Genomic DNA, 16,932 nt, shown 5'->3' on the forward strand with positions numbered 1-16,932 from the left:
GGGTCTGACCTCTAGATTGAGCTGAGATGCTCACTCCCAAGGCACTGTGTGAGTGCCCAGCCACCATTAAGGTGTGGAGGGGAATTGCATTGAGTGCTTCAGAGCCACTTGAAAGGGATAAGTGCTTTAGAGACAATTGGATTCAAAAGCGGAGGAGTCTGAGCAAGAACAGAACATTTCCTTTGTTTGAACTTGAGTGCCATTTAATCACATCATCCCTGCCTTAGGCTGAGTCAGAGAATCATTAGACTATTTCCTATCTCCATGGCGAGGGAGGCCTCTTTCTTTTGTTTCTGCTGCCATTAAGAAGCAAGAATGGATTTTACCAGGTTTCTTGTCTTGACACCTCATTGATCAGAGGGATAGCCAGGTTTTAGCGGCAGTGCCTACCTGGAAGGTACTTTTGCAGGCTTAGGATTCCCCCTTGATGCCCTGGGTAGGGGGTGCGATGGGGCCTTCCTGGGATGGGAAAGCTAGAGTCATCTTTGTTGCTCTAGTCCTGTTACATATGCGGAATTCGTACATTGGGACCTTCAAAAACTAAGGGACTTTGGTGAGAAAAACATCAACAATGATTTGCATGGATATATGGAATAATTCCTGACTAGTAATAATAACAGTTCATGCCTTTCAAGTATGGGTCTCCACTGGGCTCCAGTCTCTCCCTGAGAAGGAAGTCACGTGATCCAGCCACACAGAGCTCCATTGACCTTAGGTGTGGTCTTGGGCCTGTTCTTCCCGGTTCTGTCCTTGGAATCCAGATTTTTACTTTTTGTATGTCTCTCCTTATGTGTCTCAGGAGATTATAAGGGGCCCCATTGACGGGACTCCATGAATTTCGATCTGTAGGCAGATAGAGGCTTCCCTTCCTCTACTGATTGACTGATTTAAAAATAAGATTTTATTTATTTAATCTCTACCTACTCTGGGGCTTAAACTCACAACCCCAAGCTCATGTTGCATGCTCCACCAACTGATTCAGCCAGGTACCCCTTATTTTAAAATTTTTAATTGAAGTATAGTTGACCTATAATATTAATTGCTTCCCCTGCTTATAAGTGGAGAGTTTGGCTTGGATGTTCCAGCAACGACTAGCTCGCGGTGCTTAGGGGACAAAGCCCTTGTAAACGTGGCCATGGCATTCGTTAGTAATTCTGCTGGGAGAGTCCAAGATGTGCAATAGGAAATGTAGAAACTGTGGCTGGGGAGGAAGGCATGGCATGTAGTTTGGAGGGCCTTGTGTGTAATACCAAGAACTTTTACTTTAAGCTGTGGGGGGCCATTAACAAGTTTGAAGCAAGGAGAGATGGGTAGATGCATTAATCTGGTATGTCAGGTGGATTGAAGTGTGGAAAGACGGAAGGCAGAGGCCAGAGTGGAGACTAGCTAAGTGGGTGGCCAAGACTTCAGCAGGAGGTGAAGCCTGGTGGCTGCTTTGTTGTGGAGAGGAAAAGGTTTCTAGCAGGTGGATGGTGGGGATTTCCGATATGCCAGGGGATACCGAGGCCTGGAGTGCGGGGAGGCGGTTAACCTGGATACACTGATTCTGGACGCATCAGTCTGTGGGTGGAAGTTAAAGGGGCCTCCTCTTCACCTGCTTTCTTTTCTCTCTTAAGGAGTGTTTCTCTTCCTCCACAAGCTTGTGCTGCTCAGTCCTCTGCACCTCCTACAGCCTCGTGTCTGTTATGTGAGGTTATGCCTGAGGCTTGTGGCTTCTTTTGGCCGTAGCTCTCGGTTTTCTTTCTTTTTTCAGCTTTATTGAAGTGTAATTACAAATAAAAATTGTCTAAGCTGTACACCATGTTTTGAGTTAGTATACATTGTGAAGTGATCATCACAGTGAAGCTAAATAGCATATCCATCACCTCACAAAGTAGCCTCATTGCACATTTCAAGTATATAATACAGTCGTATTTTTGTTTTTGTTTTAAGATTTATTTATTAGAGAGAGAGAGAGTGTGTGAGTAGGGAGGGGGGCAGAAGGGGAGGGGGAGGGGACAGAGACAAGGGGACTCCATGCTGAGTATAGAGCCTGACACTGGGCTCAGTCCCATGACCCTGAGGCCATGACCCTACCCGAAACCAAGAGTCAGACACTCAACTGCCTGACAGAGCCACCCAGGCGCCCCAGCAGTACGGTATTGTTAACTATGGTCATTCTGCTGTGCATTAGATCTCCAGAACTTACTCATATTGCATAACTGAAACTTTGTACCCTTTGACCTACCCACTTCCCTCACTCTTAGCCCCTGGCAACCACCATTCTCCCTTGTGGTAGTTCTTATCTTTCTGCTGTTTCCAGCCCTGTCTACATGTACTGCATCACTCCCCCCCCCCCCCCCCGATTGAGAGGCACTTCTCTGTTGAGTCATGAAACCCACAGACTCAACTGTTCTCTTTTCTGAGCTCCTCTGGGCCTCCTTCATCTCAAGGCCCTGCTTTCTCCCTGGCTACCACTCCTAAGGGTGATTGTAGGTCCCTTAACCCCCTCAAGTACCCCAGAATGGCTGTGTGATCAGCAGTCTCACTTGGCACATCTTTCTGGTCTTGCTGCCTCCCCTAACCATATTGCTCAGAAGTCACATTGGACAGGGCCAGCCTCGCCCCAAATGCCATGTGTCTTCATTCAGCTCTTTCTTGTTCAATTCAAGTCTCCAGAGAAAGCCATTTCAGAATTGCTAACCCATACCCCTGTGAACTTTTGTGAGGTAAAAATTTGTACCTGTTAACAAAAATACTTAATGTGTCTTACTGAGGATAGTATAGATTGTTGCTCCCTATAGGAAAGCAATTTGGAATGAAAATTGCAAGAGCCATTAAAAAAATAAAGTGCTATCCTGTGTATCTCTATTCTGTACACCCTCAGGGATGTATCCTACAGAAATAATTTTAAAGAAGTCACTGTAAGAGTGGAAATGTTATTGCTGTAATAATTGTTATTGTGAGAAATTAGAAATAGGCTAAATTCTTAGCAGTATGGGAATAGTTAATGAAATTATAGTATATATACTCCATAAAACCATTATGCTCCCATTAAAATAATAAATATGAAGCCACATGGGGGGAAAACTTAAATTGTTAGTGGAAATAAGACTGATTTAATAAGTAGCAGTGTTTGGCTCCTTAGAGATTCCATTTCAGTAGAGCCAGAATTTCATCTTCCCCCCTCGAAGTTGTGACAGGAGCTATACCTGCTTCTCCTTTTCCATGAGCTGAGCTTAACCTGTCTTTCTGGCAGTACCTGTGCAGGCTTCTGCCCCAGGTCTCTGGATCTACTCATTGAACATCAGATTAGTTTGTCCTTCTCTTCCTTGTGGACTCACACGGGGAACCAACCAGCTAGGGAACAAGACTTGGAAGACAGGCCTCTTTTGCATCATAACCCATACATCCTGCAATTTTACTTGGTTTTATAGCGGTAGCATTTCCCCAAGCTAAACAGCACAAGTGGGTTTGTCTTAATTCAGCCTAGACATAAGGTGTTTATGAGGAGTCATCAGCTTGAGTCTCAATAGAGGAAGATGATACAATGCAAGGGGAAGGTACACTAGAATCAGAGTCCGTGTTTCATACCCTGGCTTTGCTACTTATTAGCTGTGTGACCTTGTGTTAGGGGCTTGAGCTTTCTGAACCTGTTTTCTCATCTGTAAAATGGGAATTTTTAGACAGATCTTCCTTATGGAGCTGAGCGAGATAAAACATATCAATGATCTAATATAAAGATTGTACAGAGTAAGTACCATCACTGTTGTTATTGTGGTCGATACTATTAAGCTAGGCTGGAAACATGGACTCTGGATGCAGACTACTCTGACTTTGAGTCTTAGCTCCATGCCTGGTAACGTTATGACTCAGCCTTAGTTAAAATCATACATTTTTTCAACCTTAGTATTCTCACCTATAAAATGGGAACACTGTTATCTACCTCACGATTTTCTGTGAAGATTAAAAAAAGAGATGATATCTGTAAAAAGGTTAGGTTTTGTAAATCATGTAAGTGTTAGTATCTAGGCTTAGTTGGTGTTTATTGATTGTACTTTCTCATTGGAATGCCAGACACTGTTGGACAGCAGAAGCAATGACCACTTTTGGGAACAGCGATTAGATGGCTTAGACTGGACTGCCAAAGATATCCTGGCATTTCTGGCCAAGCACCCAGAGGATGTCCAGTCTGCTAATGGCTCTGTGTACACCTGGAGAGAAGCCTTCAATGAGACCGACCAGGCAATTCAGACCATCTCTCGATTCATGGAGGTGAGGATCTGTTCTGTGGATCATTTTGAAAAGTCTTTGGCTTCTTTCTCTGAGATGGTACAATAAGGTGTGGATTGGAGGAAAGTTTAGAAATACTGTCTAGTTTTATTTCCAGATTCCCCAAACCTAATATAGGGCTTGGTGTACTGAAGGCACTCATAAATGTTAGTTGAATGACTGACTGAATGGATAAATAGACCTAACTCTAGCTTTATTCTTTCTGACTCAAAAGTGTTTCTGTCCATGGTCTCCTAGGTTTTCCCAAGGTTTCACAGCTCAATACCTAATGGCAAGAAAGCATGCCCTTAAAAGGCATTATTTATGAAATTTCTCTAAGAACTAATAGGATACATTATATTTTAAAAATCTCTTCTTAAAAATTATGTGACTTAATAGGGACAGATAAGGGCCTGGGTGTGTTTGTGTTTTTGTTTTGTTCTTTTTTTGGTTATGCTTATTTGGTTCTTTATGATTCAAAATTGCCAGAAAAACAGAGGAAAATGAGGTCTGATCAATTGTTTCAACCTCTTTCCCTCCGCAGAAATCAATATAAATAACTTATCTCTAAATACTTCTAGCATTTCTCTTAAATTGCTGTTAAAAAACAAAAGGGTCCATTCTCAATCGAATCTTGGAAAATGACTTTGGAGAGGATGAGAGAGTGAGGACAAAAATGTCATGCAGTTAGCACGTCCCTCTTGGGACAGAGTCTGCCTTGGGCACTGCTTGTTTTCCTGGCGGCTGGAGTTTCTCATGAAGGCCGTTTTTCCATCAGTGTGTCAACCTGAACAAGCTGGAACCTGTAGCAACAGAAGTCCGGCTTATCAACAAGTCTATGGAGTTGCTGGATGAGAGGAAGTTCTGGGCTGGTATCGTGTTCACCGGGATCACTCCTGGCAGTATTGAGCTGCCCCGTCACGTCAAGTACAAGATCCGAATGGACATTGACAATGTGGAGAGGACAAATAAAATCAAGGATGGGTGAGTTCAAGCCCACCACACCAGCCAGTTTGGGGGAAGTCAAGAGCAGCTGATATGACTAGAGGCACTTTGTTTTAAGTACTAATTTGGTAGAAATGTCACCAAAAAATAACTCCAACTGGTGGCATGATTTTGGTGAAAGTGGTACATCCCATTGCCAGAGACAGTTTTTTCAAAGGTCCTAAAAAAATCATCTTTTGATTCAGCATTTTCGCTCAAGAGAATTAATCCCACAGCATTAAATCAACAGGAAAAAAAGAAGAAATGGCTTTAGGATTCCTGTGCTAGCATTATCCATTTTTTATAAAAAGCAGTGAACAACCAATGTAAAAGGGAATGATTAAGCAGATTTTGGCATGTCCACTTGATGCAATGTTAGGTAGCCAAGGAAGAGTTTAAAACTAAACCAACCTTCTGGTGGTGGTATGCTCACTCTGATTGTATCAGTTTCAATATATGCACAGGACTGAGAGCAGAAAGAAAGACACAAATATGTAAGATGAGAACAGTGACTCGGTAACGATGATGGATTGTGGGTGATTGGCTCTTTTAAATGTACGGTTCTAAGGAATATTTGATCACCTGTGATGTGGTTTTAGGTATTGGGACCCGGGTCCTCGGGCTGACCCCTTTGAGGATATGCGGTACGTCTGGGGGGGCTTTGCCTACTTGCAAGATGTGGTGGAGCAGGCGATCATCAGGGTGCTGACGGGCACCGAGAGGAAAACTGGCGTCTATGTGCAACAGATGCCTTACCCCTGTTACGTCGATGACATGTAAGTTACCACCAAGCCACCATCTTCATGTAACCGGTTAACACTGTCCTTAGAGAGAGTACCTACCTACACGCACACATATGCATGTGCATATACCCAAAGGAGGTAGGATGCTTTGATTTTAATGATTTCATATGTGTTGTCACAAAAAAAAAAAGTCTTTTTTGAAATTCAGTGAATGACTTTAGGAAATAAGATGCCATATGTAGGTAGTTCCAGCCACATCACTGACATACATGTGCACATCCTGGTAATCCTCCCTCTTTTTTCATCTGTGGTTACCAGCATTTATATTGTTTACATACCCTACCCTTTTGGTCAAAGTTTGCTCAATCTGCAATTTTTTTTTTTAAAGATTTTATTTATTTATCCATGAGAGACACACAGAGAGAGGCAGAGACACAGGCAGAGGGAGAAGTAGGCTCCCTGTGGGGAGCCCGATGTGGGACTCGATCCCAGGACCTGGGATGAGGACCTGAGCCAAAGGCACACACTCAACCGCTGAGCCACCCAGGTGCCCTCAATCTGCAAATTCAAAATGTGGCGTGACAAACACCTGCAAGCGCATACACACATACATAGATCCCTCAAACACAGAAACATTGATCTATACCTATAAAAGCTGACTCCATGTCAGTTCATCTGCTTACTTTTTATAAGTGGTAAACCACATTTTGAAGCAATCCAAATAAAACTGAACAAGGCCTTTTTATCTTAGACCTTAGATAATCTTTCTGTGCTTAGTTACTAAGCTGCCAAGATCTTGTGGGAACTGTGCCTTTGGATCTAATGATTTCTTTTTAGTTTTTTAGAGAGAGAGAAAAAAAGAGAGAGAGGAGCAGGGCAGGGGTTTGAGGGAGGGTCAGAGGGAGAGAGAGAATCTTAAGCAGGCTCTACACTGGTGTGGGAGCCCCTTCTCATGACCCCGAGATCATGACCTGAGCCAAAACCAAGAGTTGGACACTGAACCCACTGAGCCACCTCAGCACCCCCTCTAATGATTTCTTGTAGGAGAGCATGGGCCAAGGTGTAGTTATTACAAGCATCTGAGATATGTAACGTCTCTTCCAAGTTCTGGAAATTCTCTTATTCTCTGTTGTGATATATATGTGTAGAGATCAGAGTACAGAAGGAGCAGAGCTCCTCTTCTAAACATTTGCCCTCTGCTTTGCACTGAGCAACTGTTTCCTTGCTTGGCTCACTCTAGCTCTTCCAAGTCACCCTTGGAATTATCTTGTTTTTTATCTTCAGAAAAATTAGCCAGAGTTTTCCAAAAGAAACCCACCTCCCCCCCACTACCCACTCAGCCCAGATTTACTCTAGAAAGGATGTCTTAAGAGCAGGACAGGATGGGAGCTTAGTGGCATTAAGGGCCTTTACCTGTTGTCACATTGCTGGGAAGTGCATAAGTAGTAAAGCTGGGACTTGGGCCTGGCATTCCAACATCCAAATTCTGTGTCCCTTTTACTTCACGGCGCTCCATTTCCTATTCTGGTTTGGAATCTGAATTATTATAAGAGTTGCCTGGAGTCTTTTTTTTGCATTATCTGTGATAAAAGTGCAAGTCAGTAGTGAGATGACCGTTGAAGGTGTTGAACTCTTGAGAGAGAAGGAGTTGGTTTTTTTGTTTCTTTGTTTTAGTGCTTTAAAAGTTACGTAGTTATCTAGTGATTTAAGCAAGTCCCAGAGTAATGGTGCTTGGCAGCACCTGGTAGGTCTAACGGTCACCACCACATTGTGCTCCTCATGAAGCATGTGATGACCTGTATGTTTTGGAGCTTGGAGAGCCTGCTCCTTGTTCACTCAGTCTCGGTCTCGGGGCTTCTGCTGGCATGCGGGTCCGGGGGGCACTGGCCTCTGAGCCTGATTCTCACTCCCCCTCATTCTCCCCCACCCTTCTCTGGGGCCTCCAGCTTCCTGCGGGTGATGAGCCGGTCCATGCCTCTGTTCATGACGCTAGCCTGGATCTACTCCGTGGCTGTGATCATCAAGGGCATCGTGTACGAGAAGGAGGCACGGCTGAAGGAGACCATGCGCATCATGGGTTTGGACAGCGGTATCCTCTGGTTCAGCTGGTTCATCAGTAGCCTCATCCCGCTGCTCGTGAGCGCCGGCCTGCTGGTGGTCATCTTGAAAGTAAGGCTGCCACACTGGTTCCCGGCTGCCAGGGAACTCCTAAACAAGCCCCCGCAGGCTGTGGGGAGAGAAGCAAAGATTATTGGGAGGCAAGAGGTCAGATGCGTCATCTGCAGTTTCCTCATTCAGTATTTGGGCAAGGTGAGAGTGACTTGCCCAGGGTCAGCCCAGCTGGTTAGCGGCTGAGCAGGACTAGAACCCAGGGCTCTTGCTTCCCAGGTAGGCACACACTTACCTATGCCATGACATCTGCTTGGCAGTGGTCTGTGGCAGCATCTGAGAGCTGTTCATTTCCTTAGATGTACTGGCTGGTGATACTGCCAGAATTTCTAAAAACCATAATCAGAGGGATACATATGGTTGCAAGTTGGGTTTTTCTGGAAGCAGAGGCTGAGAGAGTTTGGCGCATGGGTATTTATTATCAAGATCTATGGAAGGGGCGGGCAATTTGCAGTATTGAGCAGGGGAAGGTATTGTGAGCGGCAGTGCGGGACTAAGCCCATGGGCTCTCGGGATCATATACAGCTTTCCAGAAAGGTCCTTCACTGAGCTGAGATATCCAGACCCAAAGCCTCCCTCCCTGATACCTGAGACCCCGGGGCCCCTCACCCAATCATTATAATCCTGAACCCCAGGGCCAGGCAGCTTTCTGTGGCTGAGACAAAACCAGAGGAGTTGATACCTAGAGGCTGTGTGCAGCCAGACAACAAGGGGACTCTGGGCACTGCTGTTCTGTGCCACCCCATGTATTAATAGGTTTATATGCTAATCTTCTTTCCTTATAATGATTTGTTTTAAGGATGTATCATGTAAAAATAAATGTTTTTTCAAAGAGAGGGGAGTGCAAAGGGTGAAGAACTAATATTTAGGTTAATACTAGCTACTGTTAATACTAATGAGCCCTAACTGATTGCCAGGCACTGTTTAGAGCACATCCACCTGTGCTCTCTGATTATAGCCTCACTAACCCATTTAACATAGAAGGAAATGAGGCCAAGGAAGGTTAAGGACTTCACCGAGGTCACCCAGCATTATGACAGAGCGGTTCTTGCTAAAAACAACCCTTGCTCATGCTCTGATATCTGATTGCAAGTGTGGAGGCCTGTGGCAGGGGTGGTGGTCCTATGGCTGGTGGCTGAGAGCTGATCCAGGACCACATGCTGGTTGGTCCTGCTTAGGTACACCCAGATAAACTGGCTAGAGAGAGACTTGAAAGGTCCACAGCATTTGGATGATTGTGGGAATACAGAATCCGTGGCAGGTTATCAAGGTGGAGGATAAGATTTCCCGGCCATTTTCCATGGCTTTAGGGGTAGAGGAGAAGTCACATAGAATGCTGTCCCCACAACCCTTTCTTGGTGCCCAGAGCCCTGGTCCTTATAAAAGGAGACGTCAGGTAATTGTATTTCTTGGAGAACCAAAGAACAAAATTGTCCATTGAGATGAACCTTGATGAATCTCAGCCCTGGACTCTTCTATTCCTGCCTCCATTCTTATTTTGCTGTGTGGTCCTGGCTTAGTTATTCTCCTTACTTAGGCGTCCTGATCAGAATGATGAGCAGCGCTGCTCCTCTCTATTGGCTTTCAGATGAGTATGAATAAACCCTTCTTCCCATAGATCATGCAAGGATGGGCTTGCTTGTTGAGGCAGCACTTTTTAATTTAATTTGATTTTAATTAATTAATAATTAATTATTTTGAGGCAGCACTTTTAATAGGTCTCTTCCTTCCCAGTTAGGAAACCTGCTGCCCTACAGCGACCCCAGCGTGGTGTTTGTCTTCCTGTCTGTGTTTGCCGTGGTGACCATCCTGCAGTGCTTCCTCATCAGCACACTCTTCTCCAGGGCCAACCTGGCGGCAGCCTGTGGGGGCATCATCTACTTCATCCTATACCTGCCCTACGTGCTGTGCGTGGCGTGGCAAGACTACGTGGGCTTCACACTCAAGCTCTTTGTGGTGAGCGAGCACCCTTGGGTAGTAGCTGTGCGCCCAGCAGCCCCTGGGGCTTCACCTCCCCTTTGCAGTCCAAGCTAAGAACCGAAGATGAGAGTGTGTGTGTGTGTGTGTGTGTGTGTGTGTGTGTAGGTGGGTGGGTGCAGGATTACTGAGCCTTTGGGGCATCTTTGGAAGCATAAAATTCTAAAAGTTTTACGCTCTGTCATGCATGCATTTCTGAAATGTGTGTGCAGAATGAAGGGTTATAAATAGAATCCTTTGGTATGCTGCTAGTGAGCCCACTCCCCTCAAGGGATCTGTAGGTGAATAGTTCCATATCTTGTAATTGATCCATTTTGCAAATTCAAATTTCTCTAGGTGGAATTTATATTAGAAGTGCTAGAAAATGAGAGACAAGGAGATGGATAAGTGACTCTTGCCTCTTTCTCACAGAGCCTGCTATCTCCTGTGGCCTTTGGGTTTGGCTGTGAGTACTTTGCCCTTTTTGAGGAGCAGGGCATTGGGGTGCAGTGGGACAACCTGTTTGAGAGCCCCATGGAGGAAGATGGCTTCAACCTCACCACGTCAGTCTCCATGATGCTGTTCGACACCTTTCTCTATGGAGTGATGACGTGGTACATCGAGGCTGTCTTTCCAGGTACGTGGAGCTTCCACACTGCTTTAGCCATCGGCTATGGAAATGTGATTTGTAGCTGCAGAGCTCTCCCCTGTCTGTGTTGGAATTTCTGCAGGGCCTGGGGGCTCCCTGGAAAGTGGTAAGGATCTTAGACCCATGGCAAGCAAACGATCCAAGGAGGAGCATGCTAAAAGTACAACTCTTACCACTGCTGTAGCTCTCATTTCTCGAGCACTGCGTGCCAGGCGCTACGCAAAGTGTCATGTATACTTTGGGACTTGCTCTTACAGGCACCTTTTGCAAATGAGAGAACTAGGACTCAAAGGAGTAACTCGCCTGGGGACACACACAGCTGCTAAGTGTTGGTGCTTGGAGGTGAACCCAGCTGGGTCACACTGGGTCTGCTAGTCCAGGCGGGTCTTCCTTCCAGTGCTGGCCCAGTTCTCTTAATTCTGTATTCCCAGAATTAACCACCAGCAGAGGTTCTGTTTCCTGAGTACAGCCTGTGGCTAGTAAGATATGTTGGCTCTAAGCCCCTTACTTGTGATTTAATCAAATTAACATTCATAAAAATTCATTTTAATACCTCCCTTGATAGATCTCCTTGACCAAGACCTGCCTTGGATACGTTTTTATAGTATAGATCAAATTCTAAGAGAGTGAGGTTTAATTTTTTCTGGTTTCCCTGGTTTTCCTCTAAGGGAGTGTATGCGGAATGTTTATTGCCTCTCCTTGAGCTTCCTGCATTGAATATGCAATTTTGTATCCTACGGATCTGGGTTCAGATTCTGAGTCCTTCATTTAACTGGCCAAGTGACCTCTGTAAGCTACTTACCCCTCAGTTTCCTCATCTGTAAAATGGGGCTGGTAACCTGCCTCGTGGGGTTGTCTGAAGGCTTCAGAGAGGTATAGAATGTACGTTATACATAGTAGGTCTTGGCAGGTGGGTGCTCCCAGTGCCCCCACCTCCATTCCAGGGTGCTCCGTCTCCAGAGGCTGTGTCAAAGAGGGAGTAGTTCTGGCTGGGATACCTTGGGAATGCTGGGATGTTGCTGAGCTTGGCTTACATCCTGGTTTTTATTTTTGCTTGCAGGCCAGTATGGAATCCCCAGACCCTGGTATTTTCCTTGCACCAAATCCTACTGGTTCGGTGAGGAAAGTGATGAGAAAAGCCACCCTGGTTCCAGCCAGAAGGGAGTATCGGAAAGTAAGTGCTGCTGACCTGCCCTCCACTTAGGCTCAGTGCTGTTGCCCCCACTGACTTTCGGGACAAAGGATGGCTTTTGCCCTTGAGACAGTCTAAAACCACTCTAGGAGCCAAGGAATCCCATACAGTGCATCTTTCCAGATTCCCCCATGCTGTTCGTGTCCAGTGCTGTTGTTGACCTATTAGGGGCTCACTCTCTGGGGCTCTTAGGGACATTGCCTTTGTTTTCTTGGCTTCTAGGAAAGAGGCCCTTGATATCTGTACTTTATACCCGCCCCCACCACACACTCTTCGTGATAAGCTAACAGCTAGGAAGAGGAGTTCAGGACAACAGGGATTGTAGCACCATAACGTCGCTGTCTGCTTCATCAGAGTGATAGCTATGTGAGCCCGTGTAGACTGACCCCAAGTGGCTGCCAGGGCTCAGCCTGTGCTTTGGGTATTCTCCTCCTTCATTACTCAGAGCCCTCATCCCCTCCTGGCTCCAGACTGGAGGTGGAGGTACCCATAGTTGAGCAAAGGCTCTGCCTCCTGGGCTGTTTGTTCAAGGTCTTGGAGACAAACTGTCTCTGTTCAGTGTGGCTTCCGAATAGTAACGAGTCCCTTTTCTGCTGAGCTCTTCTGTGCCTTCCCCTCTAGTTGCCAGTGGAAAAGTCTGGTGTTCCTGAGCTGGCATACTGGATGACTTACCACTGGCCCTTCCCCCCGTCTCAGCCTCTCCTCCTGCTGTTGCTGCTCTTCTTGCCCAGTCTCCTCTTTCTACCAAGGTTCTGTGTCTCAGGCTCCTAGAATTCTCACAGGCGCCAGAACCCTGCCTTTGTACGTACTGTGTCCTCTCGCGGGAGAACCTTTTCTCTGACTTGCCTGCCTTCCTCCTCCTCCCTCAGGATCTAGTTCTATCCCCCCCTCCCCCACCTGCCTTAGTCCTTCCAGATTCCCAAGTCAGTTCCTATTCTAAGATTGTGTGGTGTTGAAAAACAAACAAAAGGTCGTTCTGTTTAAAATTGTTATAGACTCATGGGAGTCACAAAAAATAGTATCGAGGGGTTTCCCTTGTTGCCTTTCATTCAGTTTCCCCCAAAGATAACACCTTGCGTAACTCCAGCATGATATCAGAACTGTGACGTTGACATTGCTACAACGTGTAGATCTTCGGATTGTACCAGTTTTACACGTACTCATTCGTGTGTGTATTTAGGTCCGTGCCCTTTGTCACATGGAGAGTCACATAATCACTAGCTCTGTCAAGATGAAGAACTGTTCCATCCACACAAATGCCCTCATTCTGCCCTCATTCTACCGCCGTTCCTCCCCAATCCCCGACACCTACCAACCACTACTCTGCTCTCCACATCTTATTTCCAGAATGTGATCTAAATGAGACCATATAGTATGTGTAACATTTTGAGGTCGGCTTTTTGCCACTCAGCAAAATTCCCCTTGAGATCCATCCGAGTTGTGATGTCCATCAACAGTGCGTTCCTTTTCATTGCTGAGTCGTGTTCCATGGGCTGGATATTCCACAGTTTCAAGACATGTTTAAAAGTATTTTTTAAACAGCTTTTCACCTCCTGTATTTTAATTGCTTGTCAAGTCTTTTTTCCCCCAATAGACTGTGAATATTCCTTTATCAGTGAATTCCCATCACCAACATTACTGCCCGACTAGGCCCTGAATAAATGTTTGCCTGAGAAACCAGAAGTATCCATGGGGAGAGGACAGTTGTGAAGGGACAGGCACAGCTCCATGCCTTCATGCTCCCCTTGTCGGTATTTGCCGTGAGTTCATTCCCATCCTCTGTCTTCTGTCTTCTGCTAGTCTGCATGGAGGAGGAACCCACACACCTGAAGCTGGGCGTGTCCATTCAGAACCTGATGAAGGTTTACCGGGATGGCATGAAGGTGGCTGTGGATGGCCTGGCCTTGAATTTCTATGAGGGCCAGATTACCTCCTTCCTGGGCCACAATGGAGCTGGAAAGACCACCACCATGTAAGAAGAGGGTGCGGCTGTCAGAATCCGCTGCAGGAAGGTTCTGTAGTGCAGTTAGAAAGCAGTACTGGTCTCCCGGGCAAGGGCAGAGCACATGAGGAATTGACGGATGTAAGATATCATCTCTCACAGGAGTCCTTTCCCACTGCTGGTTTTGGCTAGATCTCTCCTTGGCCTGAAGCATACGGAGAACCCTCTTGATGACCTTTCCCATTTAGTTTCTCAGAATTCTGCACTATTCCTGGAACCCTGAGGCTGTGACAGCTCTGAGAAATGGTCTCCTTTTTTTTTTTTTTTTCCTTTTTAAAGATTTTATTTGTTTATTAGAGCGCACAAGCAGAGGGAGTTGCAGAAGGAGAGGGAAAGATGGGTCCCCACTGAGTGGGGAGCCTGACTCGGGGCTCGATCCCAGGACCCTGGGATCATGACGTGAGCCGAGGGCAGATGCTTAACCAACTGAGCTACTCAGGTGCCCCACAAGGATCTCCTTTTGAGCTGGTTTGGTTAGAACTATGAAGCAAGAGTGTGGAAAGATTTGATATGTTGGAGGGAAGTGATGATTTCCAGGCGCTCTGTCACTAAGGAGGTGTGAGCAACAGCTGGCCATATGACTGCCCTTTCTGGGACTTACAGGGACCTATAAAGACCTTAAAGTGGGCAGCGTCACAAGGGAGCATGAGCCATAAGCACCAGCCATAAGCATCAGCCTCCGTGACTTCCAGTGTGTCTCAACCATTGCTAAGGGTAGATCTTTGGGGATGATGACCTTTTCCTATTTTTTCTTTTCTTTCCTCTTTTTTTATTTGTTAATGCAAAATCAACACGTGAACATTGCAAAATAATTTTTTAAAGTCACACAAAAAATCCTACTGCCTAACATGAAAATTATTTTTATCTTTGAATAACTTTTTCTGGTTTGTCCATTTTTCACGGACATGATTTTAGACTTAGAAAATGTACACTTCAAAGTGTACTTCCCGTTGTAAATTGGAATCATTTAAAAGTGCTTGTCTTGATATTGCCATTTCCAGCACATAGGCCCACTCCCAGTTATCCACTAAAGCAGAGACTTCTTTGCTTTGTAGGGAGGTCAGTTCGGGTTTGTTAGGAAGGAATGGGGATGAGGGGGTGGCTGGTGCCTGTGATGTAGCTGCCCTGGCTCTGCAGCCCGGCATGGGGCATTTCCAGGGGAGGGGGGATAACACTGACTCTTGTACCTCAAAACTTCTGTCCTCAGGTCAATCCTGACTGGGTTGTTCCCTCCCACCTCGGGCACTGCCTACATCCTGGGGAAGGACATTCGCTTTGAGATGAACACCATCCGACAGAACCTGGGAGTCTGCCCCCAGCATAATGTGCTGTTTGACATGTGAGTACGAGCAGTGCTTTGAGAAGCAGACCCTCTCTGGATGTGTGTGTCCTGAATCACGGGTGGGGGCCGGGGGACTCAAGGGTTTTACCTTCTGCAGGGGTGGCGGGCCTCCCCTCCCTGCACAGTGAGACCTGGTTGCCTTTCCATTTTAGGGAAAGTAAGAGGTGATTATTGGGCGAGAGGTGTCACGTCAGTCCAGCTGGTGGATGAGGGCTTGGGAGATAGTGCTCTCCATTCCTGACATTGTAGAGGGCTGGTGAGCCCGTCCCCTCTCCCACCACACTCCTCCCTGATGCCCAGACCTGGCGGTGCCTCGGGGCCCTTGTCTCCATGGCCCGGCATTTCCTGCTTCCATTCAGGTTGGCCTGTCAGCAGCTCAGGTCCCCAGGGAGCCCTCGTGGTGGAGCAGAGAAAGACCTGAGCTCTGTGACCTTGGGCAAGGACTTCTCCCCTTCTGGGCTCCCATTTCCTCTTACCTAAAGCGAGCAGCCCAGGCTCTTGTCCTCCACAGGGACCTCCCTGCTCGCACCTCTGAGGTCCTGGAGGGGGCTGCTCCAGGTGAATGCCGAGCCAGCTTCTTGGTCAATGGGGCTGCGGGGTGAGCCCTCTGAGGACCTGAGATTTAAAGTTGCAACTGCCTGACGTATGGTGGCCGGGCCTGTTGGGAAGGGGCTGGAAGGGACCTGTCACATTTCAGCTTTGACTTCTTGAGCAGCTCAGGTGGTTGCTTAATGTTGTTCTATCTTGATTCTTCCTCTTATTTTTCAGAAGTTAATAAAGTTAGAAGAGATCAGGAAGGGGGGGCAGTGGACACGTGCCTATTTTCTTCTCTTCTGGGTCAGGAAGCACTGTGTTCTGATGCGATCCATGGGGTGCAGAGTTGACCTGCCCTTCTGTCCCCAGGCTGACTGTGGAAGAACACATCTGGTTCTATGCACGTCTAAAGGGGCTCTCAGAGAAGCACGTGAAAGCAGAGATGGAGCAAATGGCCTTGGATGTTGGTTTGCCACCCAGTAAACTGAAAAGCAAAACAAGTCAGCTGTCAGGTGAGTTCCCCTTCTTCCCTCAACACTCCCCCGCAACCCCCCTGCCCCACACACGGGAGAAACAATAGCTGGTCCAGTGTTCCAGTGTGGGGGTGAGTGGGTAGGTCAGAAACGTGTCCCTAGCTTGTCCCCAGGGGGGTGCCTCAATTTGTCTCTCAATGCCTCTGCCTTTGCTCTCTGGGGCCGGTCCTGGAACATCTTTCTCACTCTCTCTCCCTCACAGGTGGAATGAAGAGAAAGCTGTCTGTGGCTTTGGCCTTTGTTGGGGGATCCAAGGTTGTCATTCTGGATGAGCCCACAGCCGGTGTGGACCCTTACTCCCGTAGGGGAATATGGGAGCTACTGCTCAAATATCGACAAGGTGGCTGATGTGTGCTTACTTCGAGGGAGGGAGGGATGGAGAGGCTCTTGAGAAGTATGGCTGTGGCGGTGGCTCACGGCTGTTCTTGACAGCAGCAGAATTGCTTCTCAAGGAAAATGTGGGACTCCTTTTCTTAAAGCTCTGTGCTCACCCGTGGTGCAGATGTGGAAGGAAGGCCTGCTTTACAAGACACTTAACAGCATGCCTCATTATCTAGGGGTGGGCAAGAAGAGAAAT

General features: G+C 46.8%; 1 protein-coding gene across 20 annotated transcripts in view; it reads left to right on the top strand.

Annotated features, from left to right (window-relative positions):
- Positions 1-16,932, top strand: part of ABCA1 (ATP binding cassette subfamily A member 1) — a 128,396-nt gene that overhangs the window by 75,223 nt on the left and 36,241 nt on the right. For all 20 annotated transcript variants that reach the window (XR_011995470.1, XR_011995471.1, XR_011995469.1 and 17 more), the window contains 11 exons: positions 4,057-4,254; positions 5,030-5,235; positions 5,835-6,011; positions 7,925-8,147; positions 9,882-10,103; positions 10,536-10,740; positions 11,813-11,926; positions 13,745-13,916; positions 15,154-15,285; positions 16,192-16,334; positions 16,558-16,695. Coding sequence is in view for 17 of the 20 variants with exons in the window: in XM_072727812.1 (XP_072583913.1) it covers positions 4,057-4,254; positions 5,030-5,235; positions 5,835-6,011; positions 7,925-8,147; positions 9,882-10,103; positions 10,536-10,740; positions 11,813-11,926; positions 13,745-13,916; positions 15,154-15,285; positions 16,192-16,334; positions 16,558-16,695 (1,930 nt within the window). In the remaining 3 variants the exon portion in view is untranslated. The remainder of the gene's footprint in view (positions 1-4,056; positions 4,255-5,029; positions 5,236-5,834; positions 6,012-7,924; positions 8,148-9,881; positions 10,104-10,535; positions 10,741-11,812; positions 11,927-13,744; positions 13,917-15,153; positions 15,286-16,191; positions 16,335-16,557; positions 16,696-16,932) is intronic.

Source organism: Vulpes vulpes, chromosome 12, assembly GCF_048418805.1.
Source record: "Vulpes vulpes isolate BD-2025 chromosome 12, VulVul3, whole genome shotgun sequence".
Taxonomy (NCBI): Eukaryota; Metazoa; Chordata; class Mammalia; order Carnivora; family Canidae; genus Vulpes; species Vulpes vulpes.